The sequence below is a fragment of the Carcharodon carcharias genome, chromosome 1 (genome assembly GCF_017639515.1).
Source record: "Carcharodon carcharias isolate sCarCar2 chromosome 1, sCarCar2.pri, whole genome shotgun sequence".
In the NCBI taxonomy this organism is placed as follows: Eukaryota; Metazoa; Chordata; class Chondrichthyes; order Lamniformes; family Lamnidae; genus Carcharodon; species Carcharodon carcharias.
Window position 1 is genome coordinate 198,985,042 of NC_054467.1, and position 27,352 is coordinate 199,012,393.

A 27,352-nucleotide genomic window follows, 5' to 3' on the forward strand; every position below is an offset into this window, starting at 1 on the left:
AGGGGCCTATCACGGTCGGAAGCACATTTCACGTCCGCTTCCAGGCCTGCTGACTTGGTGCCACATCAAGCATAAAATTCAGGCCTAGAAGAACATTGAGGGGACAGTGATCATAATATCTTTAGGTTTAGGTTGGCTATGGAAAAGGAGAAGGTGCAATCTAGAGCAAAACTAATTTATTTTGCAGGAGCGACTAGATTTGGGTGAGAGCAGATCTGGCCCAGTAAAACTGGAATCAAAGATTGGCAGGCAAAACTATCAAAACAATTGGCTGTCTTTAAAAAGGAGATCGTTTATGTACAATCCAGCTACATGCCCACATGGAAGACAGGCATTGCAAACAAATCCAGAGCTCCCTGGATGAGGATGTGTAAGATGAAAATGAAAGTGGGTGCATATGACAGATGTCAGGTGAATAATATAATTGTGAACCAGGCTGAATATAGAATGTTCAGAAGGGCTATGAAGAAACAAATAAGAGAAACAACGAGAGTATGAGAAGATACTAGCAGCAAGCATAAAAGAGAATACAAAAGTCTTCTATAGGCATAGAAATAGTAAAAGAGTGCTAAAAAGAGGAGTGGGGCTGATTAGGGACCTAAAACAGGGCTTACACATGAAGGTAGGCGACTGTCACACTAAATGGGCTGAATTTTGCTGTCGGCGAGAAGGGGGCAGGGCCCACTCACCGATGCATAAAATGACGTGGGATGTCATCCTGCCCCATTTAAATTTTCAGGAAGGCGGGGGCACAGCGAAATCAGCTGAGGCCATTGACAGGATCATTAAAACAATTAAAGGACCTGCCTGTCCAACCGTAAGGCTGGCGGGCAGGCCAGGAGCCCCAGCAGGGAATAGAAAAAACATGAAACCTCATCCACCAATGGGATGAGGTTTCATGTAGGGATTTAAAAAGTTTAATAAAGTTTTAGTGTAAATTAAGAACATGTCCCATCTCATGTGACATTGTCACATGAGGGGGACATGTTAAAGATTTTTTTTGCTATTATTAATGTTTTTAGAACTGTCAGTGATCTCCCTGAGGCAGCACTTAGCCTCAGGGAGATGTGCGCTCTTTGCGCACATGCGCGAAACAGCGCACTCTCACTTTTGGGGAATCCTCCCCCGCCCATACAAGAAGCGCATAGCACTTCCTGGCGGACGTCACGCTGGGCGAGCCTTAATTGACCCGCCCACGTAAAATGGCGGCAGGGCCCGCTTCTCCGGCGGGGATCGGCTCCCTGCCTGCTGGAGATTGGATCGGGTCCGCCCGCCCAGAAGGCAGAAAATTCTGCCCAATGAGTATTTTGTGTCTGTCTTTACCAAGGAAGATGCTGCCTAAGTCATGATGAAAGATGAGGTAGCTAAGACACTAGAAGAGCTAAAAATTGGGAAAGAGGGGATATTAGAAAGGCTTACTGTACTTCAAGTTGATAAATCAGCAGGACCAGGTGAGATGCATTCAAGATACTGATAGAAGTAAGGGTGGAAGTTGCAGAGACATTGCCATAATCTTCCAAAAACTCAGGGGTGGTGCCAGAGAACTGGAGAATTGCAAATGTTTCACCCTTGTTCAAAAAAGGGTGTAAATATACACACAGCAACCACAGGCTAGTTAGTTTAACTTCGATGGTGGGAAACTTACAGAAACAATGGACAGAATATTTCGCTTGTCGGGCAGACTTGCGCCAACTTGAATGAGCGTGAAATGACACGCGATATTTCAGCCGGCGGACGCGTGTGGGAGTCGGCAGCACACCTGCCGACAATTAAGTGGCCTGTTATGGCTATTAAAGTCATAGGGCAGCATTTTCCTGTCAGCAAGTGGGGGGGCGGGGCCCACTCACCAACATGTAAAATGACATGTGGTGAGGTCAGGCGTGCGTCCTGATGTCACTGTGCTTCATTTTGATTTTCAGTTCGGCGGACGTGCAGACTTAATTAAGACCTTTAAAAAAAGTAATTAAACCAATTAATTGACCTGCTCGTCCATCCTTAAGGTTGGCAGGCAGGCGAAGAACCCAGGTGGCCTTCTGAAAAAACATGAAACCTCACCCATGGGCAGGATGAGGTTTCACGGGGGATTTAAAATGAGTATAAAATTTTTAAATAAAAGAAATTGACATATCCCTGCTCATGTAACAGTGTCACATGAGGGGACAGTTCAGGAATGTTTTTTTCACCCTTTAATAAAGTTTTCAAACTTGGGCCGAGCTCCCTGAGGCAGCACTATGCGTCAGTGAGATCTATGCGCTCTTTCGCACACATGCACGAAAGAGCGCACTCCCGGTTCAGGGAATCTCCCCCTGCCCGCACAGGGAGCGCACAGCGCTTCCGGGCAGAGTTCACACTGGGTAGGCCTTAATTGGCCCCGATCGGAAATCCGCTCACCCGTGCCTGCACCCGCACAACCCCCCCTGACAGGGGCAAAATGCTGCCCATAATTAAAAGAAATTTTTTGCTGCCCAGCCAACCTTATAGCCTTTGGATTTTTTGATAAACCTCATCCACGGGTGGGATGAGGTTTCGATCAGTGATTAAAAAAAAAATTCAAACTAATTTCTAACATGTCCCTATTCATGTGTCAGACTCACATGATAGGACATGCTGTGCCTCAGGGAGCTTTTACTGCGCGCATCTGCACGCATGCATGAACTTCCACTCTTGCCCTCCTCCACGCACGCACTCCGCCCCCCCCACCCCAGCAGCGCTGAGCACTGCAGCGTGCATTTCACACAGGTTGGCCGTTAATTGTCCAACCAGCATGAAATCATGGTCGGGATCAATCGAGGGTGGGGGTGCTGTTTTGTGGCCACTCCCGCCTGCCTCCGCTAAGCCTGCCCAATGACCAGAAAATCCTGGCCAATAATTCGGAGCACATTTAACAGACACTTGAACAAAATCTGGTGAATTAAGGAAAGCCAGCACAGATTGGTTAAGGACAAATCATATTTAACTACCTTGCTTGAGTTTTTTGATGAGGTAACAGAGAGGGTAGATGAGGATAGTGCAGTTGATGTGGTGTACATGGACTTCCAAAGGCATTTGATAAAGTTCAGCATAACAGCAAGTTAGGGCTCATGGAATAAAAGGGCCAGTAACAGCATGGATACAAAGATGGTTGAATGACAGGAAATAGAGTAGAGGTGAATGGTTGTTTTTTGGCCTGGTGGAAGATAATATGGTAGGTTTTCCCAGGGGTCAGTGTAGGACTGATGCTTTCATTGATATGTATATCAATGACCTAGAATTCAGTGTACGGAGCACAATTTCAAAAGTTTCAATGACACAAACCTTGGAAAGATTGTGACTTGTGAAGAGGATAATGATAAACTCCAAGAGGTCATACACAGGTTTGTGGAATGGACAGACAAGCGGCAGATAAAATTTAATGCAGAGAGGTGTGAGGTGATTCATTTTGGTAGGAAGAACGAGGAGTGGCAATATAAAATGAAGGGTACAATTCTAAAGTGGGTAGAGCAGCCAGGTTGTGTTAAAATTGAGGCCAAAGTATTGAACATAGAATGACTCAAATTGTGCAGCTACTGCTGAGAAATTTGAAAACATATATTATCATTACTCATTAGAATGTGTATTCAACAAAATGAAGAATTCAATCTGCAGCTGCCTGAAGTAGTCCATGTCCAAATGCAGCAAGACCTGACAATATCCAAGCTTGGGCTGACAAGTGGCAAGTAACATTCATGCCACACAAGTGCCAGGCAATGACCATCTCCAACGAGAGAATCTAACCATTGTCCCTTGACATTCAATGGCATTACCATCACTGAGTGACATAGACTGGGACCTGAAATTTGAAGGATATGTCACATTTAGGAAGGACAGGAAGTTAGGAAATGGTGGAGGGGTGTCTCTGTTAATTAATGATAGTGTTAGCACATTAGAGAGGGATGACTCAAGTTCAGAAACCAGGATGTAGAAGTGGTTTGGGTTGAGATGAGAAATGATAAAGGCAAGAAGACAATTGTGGGAGTCCCTAATTGTAACTAAATAGTAGGATAGAGTACAAAGGAAGAAATAATGGGAGCTTGTTCAGAAAGTTACTGTGATCATGATGGGGGATTTTAATCTATATACAGACTGGAAAAATCAGATGGGTACAGGTAGTCTACATGAGGAGTTCATAGAATGTTTTCGGGATAGTTTCTTAGAACAGCATGTTCTGGAGCCAACCAGAGAGCAGGCTAAACTAGATCTGATATTGTGCAACAAGATAGGATTAATGGATAACCCCATAGTGAAGGCATCCCTAGGTAACAGCAATCATAATATGATTGAATTTTACATTCAGTTTGAGGGAGAGAAGAGCAGGTCCAAGACTTGGATTTTAAGGGCAATTATGAGGGGCATGAAAGCAGAGCTAGCTAAAGTGAACTGGCAAACAAGGTCAAGGGATAGATCAAAAGAAGATGCAGTGGTAGACATTGAAAGTGTTATTTCAGAATGTACAGAATAGATACATCCCAATGAGAAAGAAAATTTCCAAGGGGAGAACCCATCATCCGTGGTTTAAAAAAGTTAAAGACAGTATCAAACTTAAAGAAAAAGTATATAATTGCACAAAGATGAATGGCAAGTCTGAAGATTGGGCAGATAATAAAGAACTGCAAAGAATGACAAAAAGATTAATAAGGAGGAAAAAAATAGAGTACAAGAGAATGCTTGCTAGAAATATAAAGATGGATAGTAAGAGTTTCTGTTGATAATTAAATAAGAAAAGAGTTAACAAAGTGAGCGTTGGTCCTATAGAGTGTGATTTTGGGAAATTAAAAATGAATAAGATGATGGCAGATGAACTGGACAGGTATTTTGCATTGGTCTTCACCAGAGAAGACAAGTAACATCCCAGAAATTAGTGCAAATCAGGATTTGGAAGGGAGGGAGGAACTCAGGAAAATTACAATCACTAGGGAAGTAGCACTGAGCAAATTGTTAGAGCTGTGGCTAACAGATCCCTTGGTCCTGATGAACTTCATCCTAGGGTCTTAAAATAAGTGGCTAGTGAAGAAAGTTGATATGTTGCTTTTAATTTTCCAAAATTCCCTAGATTCTGGGAAGGTTCCAGATTGGAAAATAGCAAATTTTAATTCCTTTATTCAGAAAGGGAAGGGGACAGAAAGCAGGAAAATACAAGCAAGTTAGCCTAACATCTGACAGAGAGAAAATGTGGAAGCTACTATTAAAGACATTATAACAGGGCACTTAGAAAAATTCAAGGCAATCAGGCAAAGTCAACATGGGGCAGAATCTTCGGCTCAGCGAGTGGGGACGGGGCCCGCACGGTGACATTGGGCATGCGTCCCAACATCACAGCATCATTCAGATTTTCAGTTCGGTGGGCACACACCTGCTCCCGCCCAACCAAACAGAAAATTCTTCCCATGGTTTTGTAAAAGAGAAAACATGTTTAACCAATTTAGTAGAGTTTACAGGATGCACACAGCCTGGGCACGGGCGTTAATCACTTATACTAGATGTTCACTATTGTAAATTAACTCCCAAGAATGTCTCCTTGTCTATGGCTCCTTGTTATGATGAGCAGTGTTCGTGTCATTCAGATGTGAAAACTTGGTTCCTGCACAAGATAAAGGCACGGAGTCATAGCCCTTCACATAGATTTCTCAATTGAAGATAAAATGATTGACTCGTCTGCCAGCGCATGCAATCTAGGCACACAGGTAAAGAATCTTGGTTTGGTTGAGATTCTGGAGGACTGCTAGTGCATGTGAGGAAGAATTTTTCACCCAGAGGGTGGTGGAAATCTGGAACTCACTGCCTGAAAGGGTGGACGAGGCAGAAACCCTCATAACATTTAAGAAGTGTTTGGATGTGCACTTGCGATGCCATGGCATACAAGGCTATAGACCTAGTGGTGGAAAATGGGATTAGAATAGTTAGGTACTTGTTTGACTGGCACAGACTTGAAGGGTTGAAGGGCCTCTATGACTATGACTCTATGATAAGAAAACTAGTTATAAAGTGCATCATAAAATACACTGCATAAAACATTACACTACACAAAACACCAGTTTACAAAGGTCAGCAAGCTTGAAACAAAATATACTGTATTTTTATTTTCAAACAATCTGGTCAAAAACTTGTGCTATTTCAATTATTACACATTTGAATCTTGTGTCGCTCTCATCTATTAACGATACTAAGTGGTCTTGCTCGTGAGGTCTGCCTGCCATTTTGAACTGGGTTTTTTAATGTTGTACTTGTGGTGCAATGAGGGGGAAGGACGCTCTAATGTGAGCAATTAAAATGAAAAGTGTACTTTGGTACGATAGTAATTGTGAAGACTTCACCTAATAAGTAAATCATTGAAAAAAATCTGTGTAAAACAAAAATATTGCAGTTGCTGGAAATCTGAAATAGAAACAGAAAATGCTGGAAATACTCAGTAGGTCTGGCTGAATCTGTGGGAAAATTCAGCTTGTGAACTCTGTTTCACTCCCCTCAGGTGCTGCCAAGCTTGCTGAGTATTCCCAGCATTTTCTTTTTATTAGTAAAAGAGTTTGTATTTACATAGCACCCTTCACATCCTCAAGATCCTGCAGTTAATAAATTGCTTTTGAAGTCAATCACGGTTCCACAAAAATCAATGAGATAAGCCGCGAATTAATATGTTTTATTTGGCATTGCTGATTGAGGGATAAATGTTAGCCAGGATACCAGAAGAACTCCGTTATTCTTCTGCCAAGTGTGCTACAGGATCTCTTGTATCCACCCAAAGGGAGCACCTTTGACAATAGAACGCTTCTTTAGTACCGCACTGAAGTGTCAACTCTGGTGGTGGACTCAAATTCCTGGATTCAACATGTGACCTCCTGGCAGCAAGAGTGCTGTTACTGAGTCAAGTTACCACATACCCAAAGCTGTGGCTGCAAAGTAAAAGTTGAAACTTGAAACAAGTTATTTCATTTTTATGATTATCTATATGGATTACTTCAAAACAAATTATCTATATGGATTACTTCAAAACAAATAGTTATCTTCATCTATCTTTTTCTCCAGAGATTAGCAAACTTCTCAACCTGCAAACTTGCAGGCCTTAAGTTACAGAATGATAGAATGTGATAGCACAGAAAGCAGCCAGTCGGCCCATTGTATATTTGTCTGCTCTCTGAAAGAGCATTTCAATCAGTCCTACTTTCTTGCTCTTTCCCCATAATCCTGCAGATTTTTCCTTAAATTTAGATCCAATTCTTTTTTGAAAGTTACTAAAGAATCTGCTTCCACCACCCTTTCAGGCAATACATTATAGATCATAACAGGCAGGCCCAGCTCCTGCTCTGCTCATCACTAATCATCTTTGATAAGGAGACCAAAAATGGGCATTACACCCCCTGTGAATCCAACCAGGGATCAGGCTATTTTGGATCTGGTATTGTGCAATGAGGCAGGTTTAATAAATGATTTCAGAGTAAAAGATCCCCTTAGCAACAGTGACCATAACATGATGGAATTTAGCATTCAATTTGGGAATAAGATACTTGGGTCTGAAACAACTTTGCTGAACTTAAATAAGGGTAATTACAAAGGAATGAGAGCAGAGTTGGTTGGAGTGGACTGGGAAAGGAGATTAGCAGAAAAGACAGTTGATGAACAATGGCAGACGATTAAGAAAATAGTTCATGACTTACAACAAAGGTATATCCCAGTGAGGAAGAAGGATTGTAGGAAGGGGATAAGCCAACCATGGTTAACAAAGGAAGTTAAGGTTAGTATCAAATTGAAAGAAAAAACATACAATGTGGGAAAAATTAGTGGTAAACCAGAGGATTGGGAAAGTTTTAAAAACGTACAGAAGATGACCAAAAAATAATAAAGGGGGAGAAAATAAACTTAGAGGGTAAACTAGCAAGTAACATAAAAACAGACAGCAGGAGCTTCTTTAAATATATAAATAGGAAGAGAGAGGCCAAAGTCAATATAGGCCCCTTAGAGAATGAGGCATGGTAGAAGACACTAAGAGCATACCAAAAATATTAAATAATCAAGAGGCAAAAGGGGGGAAGGAAAGAAATACAATAACAATCACTAGAGAAAAAGTACTCAGGAAAACTAATGGGGCTACAGGCAATAGGTCCCCTGGACCTGATGGGTTGCATCCAAGAATATTAAAGGAAATAGCTGCAGAGATAGTGGATGCACTGGTAGTAATCTTCCAAGAATCCTCAGATTCTGGAAAAGTCCCAGAGGAATGAAAAACTGCCAATGTAACACCCTTATTCAAAAAGGGGGGAGACAAAAAACTGGTAATTATAGGCCAGTTAGCTTAACATCCGTCATTGGGAAAACGTTAGAGTCTATTATAAAGGATGTAATAATAAAGCATTTAGAAATGCATAATCTAATCAAGCAGAGTCAGCATGGCTTCATGAAGGGGAAATCATGCCTGACAAATTTATTAGAATTCTTTGAGGAGTTAACAAGCAGGATAGATAAAGGGGAATCAGTAGATGTAATATGTTTCGATTTCCAAAAGGCGTTTGATAAGGTACTGCACATAAGGCTACTTAATAAGAGCCCATGGTGTTGGGGATAGTATATTAGTATGGATAGAGGATTGGCTAATTAATAGAAGACAGAGAGTTGGGATACATTGGGCATTTTCAGGATGGCTACCTGTAACTAGTGGGGTGCCACAGAGATCATTGCTGGGGCCTCAATTATTTACAATATATATTAATGACTTGGATGAGGGAAATGAATGTACAGTTGCCAAGTTTGTGGATGACACAGAAATAGATGGGAAGGCAAGTGGTTGTGATGACCCAAAGAGTCTACAGAGGGATAAGTGAGGTTAAGTGAGTGGACAAAACTTGGCAGATGGAATATAATGTGAGAAAATTTGAGGTTATGCACTTTGGTAGGAAGAATAGAGGAGCTTAATATTACTTAAATGGAGAAAGACTGCAGAAAACTGCAACACAGAGGAATTTGGGGGTCCTTGTGCATGAATCCCAAAAAGCTAACATACAAGTGCAAATCAAACTTCATTCTGTCACTTACAAATATAAATATAGTTTAAATAAGTTATATTTATATTTGTGAGTGATAGGAATGAAGTTTGATTTGCACTTCTGTACTTGTGTGTTAAGAAAATGGGAAGTTGAGTTTTAGTTTCACTTTGAAAGATGCCTGCACTTTAATGAAGGTTTTATGACTCTCGAAGGGAAAGTAAAACAGTCAAAGTAGAAAAAAAAACATGGGGTCCAGACAGGGGGGCCTCCACACAGGGACAGAGAAAACCAGGAAAGCAATTTTAGTTCAGTTGAAGTCAGGATTCCAGGGAGGCTGGACACAGGAGAGGGAACTGCAAGGAGCAGGTTCCAAAAAAACTAAAGAAGAAAGTCCCCAAATCCAGGGGAGTGGTACAGGAAAGGTCCCAAGAGGTCAGTCTAGTCAAAGGACAGGGGCGGAAACCTGGAAAAGGTCCTGATAAGTGAAGTTAAGAGCGAGAGACAAAGAAAGGCTCCAGGTTTGAAGGAAGAAGCTGCAGGACACAGATTTAAGGCAATATAGGCTTGCGAGAAGCCAGAAGATCCAAGGAAACAGCTGAAGGTCTGTGGCTATTTAGTATGGGCATGTGAAGCAGTGGTGTTCTGTTGACATGGCTGAGCATTTGAGAGAAGTGCATAGAAGGAAGCTTGAATGCACATGGCGATCCAGGGGAGGGACATCAGAAGGAGAGTTCTGGAGGTGGAAAGCATCTGAGATAAAGCATCATTTGGGAGAAGATTGCAAAGTGAGTTCTTTGAGAGTGGAGATTGGAAACCCTTGTGTGAAAATCGGAGTTCAGTGAGACCAGTTGACTCATGGTGTGACAAGCGTCGGGGGTGGGGGGGAGGAGCCAGGGGGGTGGTGGAGAGTAGTTGATGAGGGATCCATTGCATCTGTTTGAGTTGGCATCTGTCACTTGGTTTCAGAGTGTAGTGTGCATGACCACAGGTCACCTACTGGTTCACATGGGCTGTGTACTTACTGTGATCATTAGAGTATAAGATAGCTTTTGTAACTTGTGTTATCCTTACGAATCTGTATATATCCATAAAGGTATAGTTGTGGGTAAAGGAGTATTGTAATATATTTCATCTTTTCTTGTTTAATAAGTGTTTTATTCTTTTATTAAAACTTCATCAGCTGACTCCTATGACTTTGTTCGGTAACCACTCTCCACGTTTCTAAACAAAAAAGAAGTTAGGATCTATCAGTCCAGGTTTCACGTTGGGATCGGACTGTGCAGTAGTAACATCAGCTGGGATCATAAGACACAATAGAAAATCATCATATTTCTTGATTAGTGATTTGCAAATCATGAGAGTTTTATATTATAAAACTTATATTATATCTTCTGGCTGATGCTCTTTAAACCACTTTATAACTCTGCCAAAAATATTACTGTCACTTTTTTGTAAGGGAAACATTGATATTTCTAGAGATTTTTTCTCTAGATAAAGCTTATTTTTCTTCTTCTTAGAACAGGGGAAATATGGTATACTGATTTAGTCCTCTTCTTGCGCCTAGCAATAGCACAGTCTGATCAATGACTTCAATAACAAGTTAGAGGCAGCAGAGTCATGATAAAGTAAACCTGCAGGAACCAGTAAAGTGGAGACTGTGCTGTGAGAGATGTTCGAACAATGTATCTGAATTATTCTAAAATGAGGGCAATACATTGTGCCTGTATCCCTGGGCTAAGAAGGAGAAATTCATTCCCTGGAATGAAGTTAGGATGTGACAGTCCCATCAATATTTATTCTATCGGCTTACACATGAAGAATGGCTGTCTGGATGATGTACCAGAAGTAGCCAAGGCTTGGGCAAACAAGAACTGATGATGGATCACTACCTTCAGGAGAGGAAGGGTGGTGTCAACAACAAAGAAAGAATCTCATTCCTCAGCAGAGAAGCTAAAATTATGGCTGATGATTCCAGTTAAAGATCACTTGCTGGTTTCCTCAGGTTTGTGTTGTTCAACAATTCACAGGATGCAAAATGCAACTTCTGATATAAAGTGGAGCACAGGCAAAGCAACAGATCGAACATCAGTACACTTGCATAATAAACCAATATCTGTCAGAAAATCTGCAAATACGATAATCCGCAATAAATTTCAAATGACATATCCAAACAATCTGAAGTTTTAACAGAAATAACTTAAAAATCCTACAATGAAGGAATACAACTGCAATAATTCGGAGACACACGTCTGATTCAACACTCATGACACACATTCCTGCTTTTCCATGCCTGAAACATTTGTTGGGTTTCTAAACATCTGTTCCTACAGTTTAGATGAAAGTAGAATGTCACAGCTAAGATTGAGAAACTTTTAAACGTTGCCTGGGCTGAAGTACTGGTGATCCCAGTGTGAGTTACAAAAGGTAGAAAGATATGGGAGCTGAAACTCTTGCTGCAACAAAAGAATGCCTCTGTTTCTTTGCAGTCAACAACCCACTAATGAAATCCACATTTTCAGAAATAGAATTGTGTGTTCCCATGATTTCTGCCAGTAAGTTGTAATCATGGAGAACAATGAGTAATTTTTAAAATTCTTTCACAGGGTGGAAGGGGTCAGCAATAGTGCTATCAAGCAGCACTTGCTTAGCAATAACCTGCCCATTGACACCCAGTTTGGGTTCTGCCATGGCCTCTCAACTCCTGACAATATTAAAGCCTTGGTTCAAACAGGATAAAAGAGCTGAACTCAAGAGGTGAGGTAAGAGTGACTGCACTTGACATCAAGGCAGCATTTGATCGTGTGGCATAAGGAGCCTTAGCAAAACTGGGGTCAATGGGAATCAGGGGGAAAAATCTCCACTGGTTGGAGTCATACTTAGTATAAAGGAAGATGGTTGTGGTTGTTCAGGGTCAATCATCTCAGTTCCAGGACATCAGGAGTTCCTCAGGGTAGTGTCCTATACCCAAACATCTTCAGCTGCTTCATCAATGACCTTCCTTCCATCATAAGGACAGAAGTGAGGATGTTTACTGATGATTGTACAATGTTCAGCACCATTTGCAACTCCTCAGATACTGAAGCAGTCCATGTCCAAATGCAGCAAGACTTGGACAGCATGCAGGCCTCTCGCAGACACTTCCTCCTACCTCTCCCTGGACCATGACCCCACCACTGAACATCAAGACATTGTTTCCAGGACTGTCACTGACCTCATCTCCTCTGGGGATCTTCCTCCCACAGCTTCCAACCTGATAGTCGCCCAACCTCGGATGGCCCGCTTCTATCTCCTACCCAAAATCCATAAACAGAACTGCCCCGATAGACCGATCGTCTCAGCTTGCTCCTGCCCCACAGAACTCATTTCTCGTTATCTTGACTCTCTTCTCTCTCCCCTTGTCCAGTCCCTTCCCACCTACATCCGTGATTCCTCTGACACCTTACGTCACATCAACAATTTCCAGTTCCCTGGCCCCAACCGCTTACTCTTCACCATGGACGTCCAATCCCTCTACACCTCCATCCCCCACCAGGATGGTCTGAGGGCCCTTAGCTTCTTCCTCGAACAGAGGCCCGAACAATCCCCATCCACCACTACTCTCCTCCGTCTGGCTGAACTTGTTCTCACACTGAACAATTTCTCCTTCAACTCCTCTAACTTCCTCCAAATAAAAGGTGTGGCTATGGGTACCCGCATGGGGCCCCAGCTATGCCTGTCTCTTTATGGGGTATGTGGAACATTCCTTGTTCCAGGCCTACTCCGGCCCCCTTCCACAACTCTTTCTCCGGTACATCGATGATTACTTCGGTGCTGCTTCGTGCTCTCGTCGGGACTTGGAAAAATTTATTAATTTTGCTTCCAATCTCCACCCCTCCATCATTTTCACGTGGTCCATCTCTGACACTTCCCTTCCCTTCCTTGACCTCTCTGTCTCAATCTCTGGTGATAGACTGTCCACGAATATTCGTTACAAACCTACCGACTCCCACAGCTACCTCGACTACAGCTCCTCACACCCCGCTTCCTGTAAGGACTCCATCCCATTCTCTCAGTTCCTTCACCTCCGTCGCATCTGTTCCGATGATGCTACCTTCAAAAACAGTTCCACTGACATGTCCTCCTTCCTCCTTAACCGAGGTTTTCCACCCATGGTCGTTGACAGGGCCCTCAACTGTGTCCAGCCCATCTCCAGCGCATCCGCCCGCACGCCTTCTCCTCCCTCCCAGAAACATAATAGGGTCCCCCTTGTCCTCACTTATCACCCCACCAGCCTCCGCATTCAAAGGATCATCCTCCGCCATTTCCGCCAATCCAGCATGATGCCACCACCAAACACATCTTCCCTTCACCCCCCTATCGGCATTCCATAGGGATCGTTCCCTCCAGGACACCCTGGTCCACTCCTCCATCACCCCCTACTCCTCAACCCCCTCCTATGGCACCACCCCATGCCCACGCAAAAGATGCAACACCTGCCCCTTCACTTCCTCTCTCCTCACCGTCCAAGGGCCCAAACACTCCTTTCAAGTGAAGCAGCATTTCACTTGCATTTCCCCCAACTTAGTCTACTGCATTCGTTGCTCCCAATGTGGTCTCCTCTACATTGGAGAGACCAAACGTAAACTGGGCGACCACTTTGCAGAACACCTGCGGTCTGTCCGCAAGAATGACCCAAACCTCCCTGTCGCTTGCCATTTTAACACTCCACCCTGCTCTCTTGCCCACATGTCTGTCCATGGCTTGCTGCATTGTTCCAGTGAAGCCCAACGCAAACTGGAGGAACAACACCTCATCTTCCGACTAGGCACTTTACAGCCTTCCGGACTGAATATTGAATTCAACAACTTTAGGTCTTGAGCTCCCTCCTCCATCCCCACCCCCTTTCTGTTTCCCCCTTCCTTTTGTTTTTTTCCAATAAATTATATAGATTTTTCTTTTCCCACCTATTTCCATTATTTTTAAATATTTTTAAATCTTTTATGCTCCCCCCACCCCGACTAGAGCTATACCTTGAGTGCCCTACCATCCATTCTTAATTAGCACATTTATTTTGATAATATCACCAACTTTAACACCTATGTGTTCTTTCATTCTGTTGTTTGTGACATCTTTTGATGATCTGCTTCCAACACTGCTTGTTTGTCCCTACAACCACACCAACCCCCTCCACTTCTCTCTCTCCCTCCCCACCCAAACCACCCCTCCCACACCTTAAACCAGCTTATATTTCACCCCTTTTCTTGGACTCACTCAAGTTCTGTCGAAGGGTCATGAGGACTCGAAACGTCAACTCTTTTCTTCTCTGCCGATGCTGCCAGACCTGCTGAGTTTTTCCAGGTGGTTCTGTTTTTGTTTTAGCCATATATATACTGTGGCTACACAAGCAGGTCAGAGGCTAGGAATCTTGCAGCGAGTAACTCACCTCCTGACTCTCCAAAGGCTGTCCACCATTTACAAGGCACATGTCAGGAGTGTGATGGAATACTCTCCACTTGCCTGGATAAGTGCAGCTCCAATAACACTCAAGAAACCTGACACCATCCAGGACAAAGCAACCTGCTTGATTGGCATCCCATCCACAAACATTCACTCCCTCCACCACCGACGCACAATGGCAGCAGTGTGTACTATCTATAAGTTGCACTGCAGGAACTCACCAATCCTCCTTCGACAGCATCTTCCAAACTCAAGACAGCATTTAGAAGGACAACGGCAGCAGACGGATGGGAACACCACCACCTACAAGTTTCTCTCTAAGTCACTCACCATTCTCACTTGGAACTATATCACCATTCATTCGCTGTTGCTGGGTCAAAATCCTGGAACTCCCTCTCTAACAGCACAGTGGACGTACCTACACCACATGGACTGCAGCGGTTCAAGAATGCAGCTCACTACCACCTTCTCAAGGGCAATTAGGGATGGGCAATAAATACTGGTCTAGCCAGCAAAGCTCACATACCATGAACGAATAAAAGAAAAGGAGTGGGCATCGCTGGCTAGATCAGCATTTGTTGCCCGTCCCTAATCGTCTTGAGAAGGTGGGTGAGAATGCCTTCTTGAACTACTGCAGTCCATGTGTTGTAGATATCCGCAGTCCTGTTAGGAAGTGAGTTCCAGGATTTTGACAGTAACAGTGAAGGAATGGCAACATAGTTCCAAGTCATGTATGAATTAGAGGGAAACTTGTAGGTTGTGGCATTCCCATGCATCTGCTACCCTTGTCCTTCTTGGTGGTAGAGGTCAGGGTTCAGAGGGTGCTGTCATAGGAACTTTGGTGAGTTCCTGCCGTGTATCTTGTAGATGGTACACACTGCTGCCACTGTGTGTCAGTGGTGGGGGGAGTGAATGTTTCAGATGTTCTCCTATTTTCTGTTGAGATACAAATTTTGAGTGCTCCAAATGATCACTTCAAGCTATTTGATTGTGCAACATGGTCAGCATGTTGAAGTTTTTGCCTAAAATGTGTTTTCTTTAGTTTCTGCTATAATTGTAGAACTGTTTAAATAATAGCGAATTAGTAACATAATTGTTATCTGGATAATACAGGGTTGTTCTGAATAATTACAAGCCATTAATAACTAATTAAAACAGGTTCCTAGTGGCAATGTATGTTGCAGGAAAGTAGAGTGTGCAGAGCAAGCAGACCATGATGCTAATCAGCGTGCAATGTTGTTCTGACACCAGAAATGCCATCTCGCAGCTCAAAGCACCAGCTAACGCCCTTTCTTAACTTCATACAGCTGAATATGCATTCAACCGGAAAGAATGATTCTCCCACAACCACACACCCCTCCCCAGCTGGCACCAGCACTACATTCAGGGATCACCAACTACTTACTTATTAGTTTCTGGTTGATTTCCTCTAGCTGCTACTTCAATTCTGTAGCTGTTTGGTGCTTTCCATAGTTGTTTGAAGTTGAAAAAGTTTGCACTGAGCGATGTGACAGGTGAGAAGGTTTGAGGAGTTAGGGTTCAAATTAAGTTTGCAGAACCTCAAAACTAATAATCTCATTACTGAAGCCATGCACCAACTGGCACAGAGATAAACAGATCTGAATGTTGAATGTATGGAAGAGTGGTGTGGGATGCAAGTGTTTTGTTTCATAGCTACTGACATCAATACTAGGGAAAATGAGAGCTGTTCCATTGGGACAGGGTCCACCAATATCCATTACAAGCCTACCGACTCCCACAGCTATCTCGACTACAGCTCCTCACACCCCGCTTCCTGTAAGGACTCCATCCCATTCTCTCAGTTCCTTCGCCTCCGTCGCATTTGTTCCAATGATGCTACCTTCAAAAACAGTTCCTCTGACATGTCCTCCTTCTTCCTTAACCGAGGTTTCCCACCCACGGTGGTTGACAGGGCCCTCAACCGTGTCCGGCCCATCTCCCGCACATCCGCCCTCACACCTTCTTCTCCCTCCCAGAAACATGATAGGGTCCCCCTTGTCCTCATTTATCACCCCACCAGCCTCTGCATTCAAAGGATCATCCTCCGCCATTTTCGCCAACTCCAGCTTGATGCCACCACCAAATACATCTTCCCTTCACCCCTTCTGGCAGCATTCCACAGGGATTTTTGCTTTTATTCCACAGGGATTGTTCCCTCCGGGACACCCTGGTCCACTTCTCCATCACCTCCTATGCCTCAAACCCCTTTCACCGCACCTTCCCATGCAACCGCAGAAGGTGCAACACCTGCCCCTTTATTTCTCCTCTCCTCACCGTCCAAGGGTCCAAACACTCCTTTCAAGTGAAGCATCATTTCATTTGCACTTCCCTCAACTTGGTCTACTGCATTCGTTGCTCCCAATGCGGTTTCCTCTACATTGGAGAGACCAAACGCAGACTGGGTGACCGCTTTGCAGAACACCTTCGGTCTATCCGCAAGCATTACCCAGACCTCCGTCACTTGCCATTTTAACACTCCACCCTGCTCTCATGCCCACATGTCTGTCCTTGGCTTGCTGCATTGTTCCAATGAAGCTCAACGCAAACTAGAGGAACAGCACCTCATCTTCCGACTACACACTTTACAGCCTTCCGGACTGAATATTGAGTTCAACAATTTTAGATCATGAACTCTCTCCTCCATTCCCACCCCTTTCCAATTCCCCCCCCCCCCCCTTTTTTTCCCAATAGTTTATATAGATTTTTCTTTTCCCACCTACTTCCATTATTTTTAAATGTATTTCCATCCATTGTTTTATCTCTACCTTTTAGCCTTTTTCGATTCCTTCACCCCACCCCACCCCCACTAGGGCTATCTGTACCTTGCTCGTCCTGCTTTCTATCCTTAATTAGCACATTCCTTAGATAATATCACCACCTTCAACACCTCTTTGTCCTTTTGTCTGTGACATCTTTTGGTTATCTCCACCTATCACTGGCCCTTTATCCAGCTCCACTTGTCCCACCCCCTCCCCCCCTTAAACCAGTTTATATTTCACCTCTCTTCTATTTTTACTTAGTTCTGTTGAAGGGTCATTCGGACTCGAAACGTTAACTGTGTTCCTCTCTGCAGATGCTGCCAGACCTGCTGAGTTTTTCCAGGTATTTTTGTTTTTGTTTTTTCTTTAAATTAATAAATGGAGAGAGGCAGATTCAGTAAAGAGTAAATTCAAAAGCAGCAAAGGGAAATGAAAAGGCTCTAGAGCAGAGCAGTGTTTTTGGTAATAAGAAGCAAAGTGGGTCAGGAAGGGACGGTGAGTCTAACTGTGTCCTCAGCTCATCTATCTTACTCCTCTGGCTCCTTGCATTAAGGAGACATCAGGGAGAATTAGAAGAAAGACAAAGCAAAAAGCACTATATCTGAATGCACAAAGCATCACAAAAAATTAGATGAATTAATGGCACAGATAGAAATTAATGGCTTTGATCTAATTGTTTGTAGGCCATCCAACAGGAATTCACCGAGGCTCCTTCGACAGCACCTTCCAAATTCATGACTGCTACCATCTAGAAGGACAAGGGCAGCAGGTAGATGGGAATACCACCAAAAGGAAGTTCCCCTCCAAGTCACTCACCATTCTAACTTGGAAATATATCGCCGTTCCTTCACAGTCACTGGGTCAAAATCCTGGAACTCCCTCTCTAACAGCATTGTGGGTGTACCTACACCACATGGACTGCAGCGATTAAAGAAGGCAGCTCACCACCACCTTTTCAAGGGCAACTAGGGATGGGCAATTAATGCTGGCCCAGCCAGCGAAGCCCACATCCCATGAATGAAAAAAAACAATAGTTGTAGAATAGGGCAAAGTCTAAATCAAGAAATTAGAGGCATATGTAATAAGAGTAAGGCAATAATCATGAAGGACTTACAAATCTTCACATAAACTTGGCAAACTAAATTTTTAATAATAGTGTGGATGACGAGTTCATAGAATGTATGAAAGATAATTTTCTAGTTCAGTATGAGGAACTAACTAGGGAACAGGTTATTTTGGATCTAGCATAATGCATTGTGAAATGTATAATTAGTAACCTTAAAGTAAAGAGATCTTGAGGGAAGTGTGACCATAATATGATAGAATTTTATACCAAGCTGAATTTTATGGGTCATCTGTTGGCAGAAACAGGTGGGTGGATCTGTAAGTTTGGGCACTTTGTCTTCAGTGGCGTGCCTGCTGCTGGCCGGCCTGCCCCTGCCACCCCCCCACCACGATTTTACAGGCGGCAGGGGAGGTGTCAACCCAACCGTGGCCCAGTTGAGACCTTTAAGCAAGCATTGGGCCTCAGCCCGGCGCTGCGCCAATCTAATACATGGTGGAAGAGGCCTGTGCCCAATGTAGAGACTGGCAGCACCTCTGTGGGCTGCTGGTCAGTGAAAGGAGGAGTTCCTCCTCGTTGAAATTTATTCTGGGATGGGGGGAACTTGCCCTCAATGTGTAATCCAGCCCATTAAGTTTGAAAGTGAATTAATTAAGTCTGAAACTAGGATCTTAACTCTAAGCAAAGTGCGGGAAGGTGGATTTGAGATAGAAGGTCAGCCGTGGTCATGTTGAATGACAGAGCAAGTTGGAGGGGCCAAAAGGCCAGCTCCTAATTTTTTTCATATGTTTTTATGTTAGTGAATTGCCCAGAGCAGCAAACCTGGGAGCAGCTCAACCGGACCAGTTCCAATTTCCATTGAAAATTAGGCCCATTGATAACTGATTTTTCCTCCTGGGATGTAAAAGGTTGTACGTCATACAATCCTTTTGCACATATAAATATTCTTGATTGGTATAGTAAACCACACTCATAGATAAGACCATGGTCCACAAAGCTTATTATTTACTTGCCATAACTTTTAAATGTCAAGTGTATGTTACAGTCTGATGGTAAGCAAGGCTCCTCAATGCAACAGGAGGCCAGCAAGTCAGCTGGGACTTAGAATTAAGAAATGCAAAACAAAGTTATAGTGATTCAAGAAATAATAATTTATGTGTGGATTTATTTTTTTCCATCTGCACGGATAAAAATGACACAACACACACTAAAACAATCATTGTCTCTTACTAACAGATTAATATCCCAACAACCCAGAAATGTTATTTTTTGCAGAACATTGAGTCCAGTCTGTTTGACCATGACCCTGGCCTAGCAGAAATTAATAAAACTCATCTAAACCATCAATCTAACTAGGTTACAAGAGTACAGAAGTTAACAGCAATCAGCTTCTAGTGAACCACAAAAGACAATGATCCACCCTGAAGGACCCTTCATTATGTCTGCAAGACTGTTAAAATTCTCTTGATCCAGTCAACCATCAGTTATCACTTTATCCCAACCCTTCAACTGTACAAAGGCAAAATACTATAGATGCTAGAAATCTGAAATAAAAATAGAAAATTCTGGAAACACTCAGCAGGTCTGGCAGCATCCGTGGAGAGAGAAATGGGCTGTAGTTGTTCAGTATATTTTGAGGTAAACATTCCCCAACTCCAATGATGCTGGCTTTAACAGCTTCTACCAACCATCCTGGGGTCTTGTCATTCCACATCTAATCTGCCCTGAGAAAAAAGCTGCTCTATTGTGCATCATGTAGGATGTAAGGTTGATGAGATATACTGTGTTTTTGCCAGAAATATCTTGCAGGGGGGATAGGAAGAAAATCTTCAGGAGATAAAGTGGTGGTCAGGAGACTAGAGTTTGGAACAAAGCAAACTTTTTTACAGAGGGAGAAAAGAAATCTGGAAAATACAAAGAAGCTTGTTCAAGATTGAGCAAAACAGGTTAAGATTTCAGGCAGAGCTTTTATCAGAAGGGTTTGGTGGCATGAAGGGTCAACACCTGAACCTGTCGATTCAGGTGATATGGATCGCCAGCTTCCACAATGGTTCTCTCTTCTGCTCACCCATGCTGAAGTTGATGTCAGCCATTTCCCTTCACTGTCTAATGTGTCCTTGCACTGCTCTTAACTCTCAGACAGTGAACAATTCTAAGTATGTTTCTGGACATGATTCAGGATTCTGACAAGCTCTGGAAAGCATATGATTATGTAAGAAAGACTGTTCAGATTGCCCTGATGCAGTTGAACCCTAGTAGCCATTTACAATATTAATAGTGTCATTAATAAAGTCTCTGCAACAACTTCATTAAAATACTGAATGGAGGAATTTCACTCGAATTCATTAACCAATTTCTTCAAAATAACGCACGGAAGAATTTCTACCTTTTTGTAGTACTTCTGCCTTTAATGTTTTAAGTAACACAACACATACATTTATACATCAGCACTTACACTTTCTGGACGGTGGTGCAAATGGCAGTTGGCTGCAACATCTTCACTGTCTGGCTGTACATTCTCTTTATTTTCCGTAGGAGAAGGGGAGTTATCAGCAACCACAAAGTTAGTCACCAAATCAGGTAAACTTGTGGAGGGGAATTTCTGGAAATGGATCTCAGATTCATCCTGCAAGAAGGAAAAAAGTATAATTAAAAATGGTTTGTTTTGATACTGGTACTGTTTTCACACCTCCACAATAATGCATTTGTCATCTTTGCATTATTAAGAAATATTTCAAAATACCAATTTTTTGTCCAGTATGTTTTATTTTCCTTAATTTTATAACCAATCTCCTGAGCACTACTTTCAGTCTTGAGAGCAGGGAATCAAGGACATAGGAGGGATGTGAGAAAATGCAGGGGATTTCAAACCCTAAAACTTAAGGGTGGAATTTTCCATTCTGAGGATTCAGTGCAGTGGTGGGTGGGAAATTTGGCATGATTCCTGCTGGGGCAGGTGAACATATGCAATCTTCTGCTTTTCAGCTCATTAAGTATGCGTCAGCAAGGAGCTCAGAAAATTTCAGGGAGGGGTGAGCAGGAAGTAGCCCACCCCGCCATTACCTCATGGGGTCAAAGGCCCTGGTGCCAGATTTAAAGGGACAGACATTCACTCATTGTAGGCCAGGACTCCACATTGCTTCTCCAGAGTCCTTGCGCTGCAACTCGTACCCAAGAAACTTACAGATGTGGGCCTCCGTCATTGCCTGTCACTCATCTCTAGACAAGAGCACCACCGGTGATACACCCATGGTCGGGCCAATGCTCACGTTACAGTGGTCCATATTCGTCAGTCTCTTGACCTTATAGAGGCCCTGCTATCTCTTGCTGCTCAGGGCCCTGCTCCTCCTGGCCCTGTGCCAACCTGTGATGGGTCCTCCATGTCCTCATCTGGATGAGAGCCATTGCCAAGGCATGGCTGCCTGCAGCATTTACTATTGATGCCTCAGTGGCTGTTGTGAATGCATTGAGTCATGGAGTCACAGAGTTATAAAACATGGAAAAAGGCCCTTCGGCCCATCACGTCCATGCCAGCCATCAAGCACCTATTTATTTTAATCCCATTCTCCAGCACTTGGCCTGTAGTCCTGTATGCTATAGCGTTTCAAGTGCTCATCTAAATACTTCTTAAAAATTATAAGGGTTCCTGCCTCTACCACCCCTTCAGACATGTGTTCCAGATTCCAACCACCCTCTGGGTGAAAAAGCTTTTCCTCAAATCCCCTCTAAACCTCTTGCTGTTTACCTTAAATCTATACCCCCTGGTTATTTTCTGCTAAGGGGAAACATTTCTTCCTATCTACCCTATCTATACCCCTCGTAATTTTGTATACCTCTATCTTGTCCCCCCTCAGCCTTCTCTGCTCTAAGGAAAACAACCTTAGCCTATCCAGTCTCTCTTCATAGCTGAAACGCTCCAGCCCAGGCATCATCCTGGTGAATCTCCTCTGCACCCTCTCCAGTACAATCACGTCCTTCCTATAGTGTGGTGACCAGAACTACACACAGTACTCCAGCTGTTGCCTAACTAACGTTTTATACAGCTCCAACATAACCTCCCTGCTCTTATATTCTATGCCTCAGCTAATAAAGGCAAGTATCCCATATAACTTCTTAACCACCTTATCTACCTGTGCTAATGCCTTCAGAGATCTATGGACATGTCCACCAAGGTCCCTCTGATACTCTGTACTTCTTACGGTCCTACCATTCATTGTGTATTCCCTTGCCATGTTAGCCCTCCCAAGTGAATTGAAGTGATACATTAAGTGAGCATGTCCTTTACAGGTTTCCCTCCAACTCCAAGCCAGCAGGCAAGTGCTAAGCCCTTCACCTAGCCTCCGTCTAGACATGGCATCCCCACCCTTCCAGGTGAAGGACATCCTGGAGAACCAGAGATGGGTGTTCCTCCTGTTCACACATGACTGTACATGGAGACATTGTTCTTTGACCAGGGTGATGAGAGCCATGTGCAGGAAGCCTCACGTGGGGACTTTTCTGCTTGTCTCCATTATCCTTGGAACTCTATAGAGAGACCATTGCCTTGGCAGCACAGAAGACCAACCACATGATCCCTTGTCAACCATGACCATTCAGTCAGGAGGACAGAGGTTTGGAGTCTTGAAGGCATGCACATCCCTCCCTGCCTCTGACTGCAGCCGATGGCAAATGGCACAGAATGAACGGCAGCAGCACACCTTGCTCGGATCTCGATGTTATGACGCCCATGATTCAGCAGCAAACCTGCTGCGATGCAGGCTTCACCACAGGGAGGAGAACACAACTCAGCATCTTTGACATCTAGTTGCCTTATTATTATTAGAGCCTTTAGTCGGCCACCGTGCAGACCTTGAACTCCACCCACTCAAAAAGAGAAATAAAGGGTATTTGTGAATTAATGGTGTGTCCCGGGACGGGGTTGAGTGCCTTAGAAGGTGGGGTCAGTGATGTCAATGGTGGGGTCTGGGGGAAGAACTCAGGATGCTGGTGGTAGGAGGGAACAGTCATTTTGAAGAGTCACATGTACAGAGCAACTGTGTTGTCAAGAACAGCCATGAGGAAATAGTACGTGTAACTTTCCGACAAACCCCAGCAACATCTATCCTCCCGCTGTCACCCACCAACTTCTACCCATCACCATAGAACCACCCATATCACCATTCCTCTCCCTTCTGTCACACTTGAACCTCCCCCCATTTCCCTGGACCCTATAATGATCCACCTCCATATGACTTGCCTCTCCTCATAGCTGACACCCGCTACCGTCCCCATGCCCATCCTGACCTTGCCCCCTCCCATTATCTGAGTCACTTGTCTTGTCCCCCTCGTGACCCACCTGAAGATACCTTCACCTGCTAACCCACACCCTGAATCTGCATCCCACTTCCCCCTCTGACTGCGACTGTTCCCTCCTACCACCAGTATCCTGAGTTCTCCCCTAGGACCCTATCATCGTCACCACCGACCCTGCCTTCTAAGACACACTCTCCTGTCTCGGGACACCCCATTAATTCACATATACCCATTATTTCTCGATTTACCTTGTCTCCTCTCCTATCCCACAACCAACAGATCAGATCAAAGCTCTACAGTCCTGTCACATCTAGTGGTGGGCAGTTAAACAACTAACCAGAGTTGGAGCATTTGTAACTACCTTCAGTCAGAACTGTCAAAAGGATGATACGACGCGGCCTCCGGAGGTCCCCAGTATCATGGATGCCAGTCTTCAGCCAATTCGATTCACTCCAGTGATATCAAGAAATGGCTCAATTCTCTGGATACCCCAAAAGCTATGAGCCCTGACAGCATCCCTATTATAGTACTGAAGACTTCTGCTCCATAATTAGTTGCACCCTTAGCCAAGCTGCTCCAACTGGCATTACCTAACAATATGGAAAATGTCCAGCTCTGTCGTGTCCACAAAAAGCAGGACAAATCCAATCCAGCCAATTACCACCCCATCAGCCTACTCTCAATCATCAGTAAAGTAATGGAAGGTATCAATGACAATTCTATCAAGTGGCTCTTGCACAGCAATTACCTGCTCAGGGTCCTGGGTTCTGCCAGGGCCACTTAGCTCCAGATCTTCTTACGGTCTGAATCCAAACATGGAAAAAAGAGCCAAATTCAAGAGGCGAGGTGAAAGTGATTACTCTCAACATCAAGGCAGCATTTGACCAAGTCATCAGGGAGCCTTGATAATATTAAAGTCAATAGGAATCAATGGGTAAACTATCATCTGGTTGGAGTCATCCCTATCACAAAGGATGATGGTTGTGGAAGCCAATTATCACAGCCTCAAGGCTTCGCTGCAGGAGTTCCTCAGGGCGGTGTGCTAAGCCGAACCACCTTCAACTACTTCACCTTCCCTCCACCATAAAATTAGAAGTGAGGATGTTTGCTGGCAATTGCACAGTGTTCAGTACCATTCACAGGGATAGAGTGTGTGGAGACAAAAGGTATGAAATTTTTTGTGACAAGGAATTATATACACATTGTAGTATAAAGCAGCATGATGGCCAGAAAACTATTGCACTTGTTATGATGTGTAATGAAATGCAAACTGTTCTAGACCACTTCAAATGGATGGAATGATTAGATTTCAAGTAGGAACACTAGTTTTCCCTTTGTTTGCTTTCTATTCCTGTCAAAACTGTGGACCAGTGCATTTGTATAAAATCATCCAAGTGACCTCAGCATTTCAACATTTCAGCATTCAATGCAGTTAGTGCATGTAATGCAGGATGAATACTATACTAATAGAACATGACTTTGCTGGATTATGTATATGTGACATGAAGCAAAGGCTATGGAGAGGGAGAGGCTGAGGTTGGGAAATATTTCAAAGGGCAATGTTCTATAATTGAAAAGTCAGAATTCCTCCAAAAGGCAGAAATTTCTCATCCCTTCATTCACGGCTGCTCTGATACCAAAGCAGTCTGTGCCCGCATGCAGAGAGACCTGACAACATTCAGGCTTGTTTGCACCAAGTGCCAGGCAATGACCATCTCCAACAAGAGAGAATCTAACCTTGACATTCAATATCACTGACCAGGAACTTAACTGGATCAACCATATAAATGGCTACAAGAGCAGGTCAGAGACTGGGAATTATGTGGCAAGTAACTCACATCCTGCTCCTCAAATCCTGTCCATGATCTACATGGCACAAGTCAGGATTGTGATGGAATACTCTCCACTTGTCTGGATGAGTGCAGCTCCATCAACACTCAAGAACACCATGCTTGATTGATACCCTATCAACCACATACTCTATCCACCAATGCACAGTGGCAGCAATGTGTACCATCTACAAGATGCATCACAGGAACTCACCAAGGCTCCTTGGACAGTACCGCCCAAACGCTCTACCTCTAGAAGGACAAAATCAGCAGACAACATGGGAATACCACCACCTGCATGTTCCCCTGCAAGCCACACACCATTCTGCTTTGGAAATATATTGCTGTTCCTTCACTGTTGCTGGGTAAAAATCCTGGAATTCCTTTCAGCACTGTGGCTGTTTCTACACCACGTGGACTGCAGTGATTCAAGAAGGCAGCTCACCACCACCTTATCAAGGGCACTTAGGGAAGGGCAATAAATGCTGGTCTTCATGGTGAAACAACTCCCAGGAACGAAAAAAATTCTTTTCAATCTTGGTGGTGCCTTGCAGTGTATACCTTGATCCTTCACTTAAATTTATAAATTAAAAGTAATGCTTTAAAATATCTGGTTTAATATCTACCAGGCTTTATCAAGGTTTTGCAATGGCATCAGGCTACATGGCCAGGATTTTCAGCTCAGCATGTGGACACCCGCCTGACACGCCCGAGCATGAAATAGCATGCGATGACGTCGGGCAGTCCCAATGTCATCGTGCACTCGAATAATACTTTGGTCCGCCGGCACGCACAAGAGTTGGCAGCGCGCCCGCCAACAATTAAGACGCCTATTAAGGCCCTTAAGCAGGTAATCAAGTAGAATTTTTCGCTGCCTGTCCAACCTTACGGTTGGTGGGCGGGCGAATAGTCCAGGTGGCCTTTGCATTTTTTGCGAAACCTCATCCACAGGCGGGATGGGGTTTCCTGGAGTGAATTTTAAAAAAAGAAACATTTTGTTAAACTCATTTTTCACATATCCCTCTTCATGTGATTAAGTTGTATATCGGAACATGTTTATATTAATTGTAGATTTCTCATTTTAAAAATCTTCAGCTCCCTGAAGCAACTCAGTGCCTTCAGGGTGCTTTCAGTGAGGACTCCCTTGCGCATGCATAAACTTCAGCGCTCATGTTCCTCCTGCCCCCACCCCGGCAGCGCTGGCTAGCCGTTATTTGGGGCCCAATCACGGGTGGTGGACCATTTCACAGCTGCTCCCAGCCCCGCCGCTGTGTCCGCCTGATGAGGGGAAAATCCTGCCCTATGAGCTGTTGCTTTCAATTTATTCTTTGAAAATGTTACAGAAACAGCTATTTGTTCAAAAAATAGAATGGATCCACAATACCTTCCCTTATAGAATTGTGATCTCCAGGGGAAAATTAGTTATGAAAGCCAAATCAAGTACAGAATTCACAGAATCACACAGTGCAGAAGAGGCCCTTCAGCCCATTGAGTCTGCACCGACACGTGAGAAACACCTGACCTACCTACCTACCTTATCCCATTTACCAGCACTTGGCCCATAGCCTTGAATGTTATGACATGCCAAGTGCTCATCCAGGTACTTTTTAAAGGATGTGAGGCAACCCGCCTCCACCACCCTCCCAGGCAATGCATTCTAGACCGTCACCACCCTCTGGGTAAAAAAGTTTTTCCTCAAATCCCCCCTAAACCTCCTGCCAACCACCTTGAACTTATGCCCCCTTCAACTAAGGGGAACAGCTGCTCCCTTTCCACCCTGTCCATGCCCCTCATAATCTTGTACTCCTCAATCAGGTCGCCCCTCAGTCTTCTCTGCTCCAATGAAAACAACCCAAGACCGCTTTGCAGAACACCTGCGGTCTGTCCGCAAGAATGACCCAAACCTCCCTGTTGCTTGCCATTTTAACACTCCACCCTGCTCTCTTGCCCACATGTCTGTCC

The 27,352-nt window shown here is 43.9% G+C and overlaps 1 protein-coding gene across 6 annotated transcripts in view; it reads right to left on the reverse strand.

Annotated features, from left to right (window-relative positions):
- The window catches only part of pdzd2 (PDZ domain containing 2), a 648,685-nt gene that overhangs the window by 141,265 nt on the left and 480,068 nt on the right, over positions 1–27,352 (reverse strand). For all 6 annotated transcript variants that reach the window (XM_041183009.1, XM_041183071.1, XM_041183135.1 and 3 more), the window contains one exon: positions 20,725–20,895. In XM_041183009.1, coding sequence (XP_041038943.1) covers positions 20,725–20,895 — 171 coding nt within the window. The remainder of the gene's footprint in view (positions 1–20,724; positions 20,896–27,352) is intronic.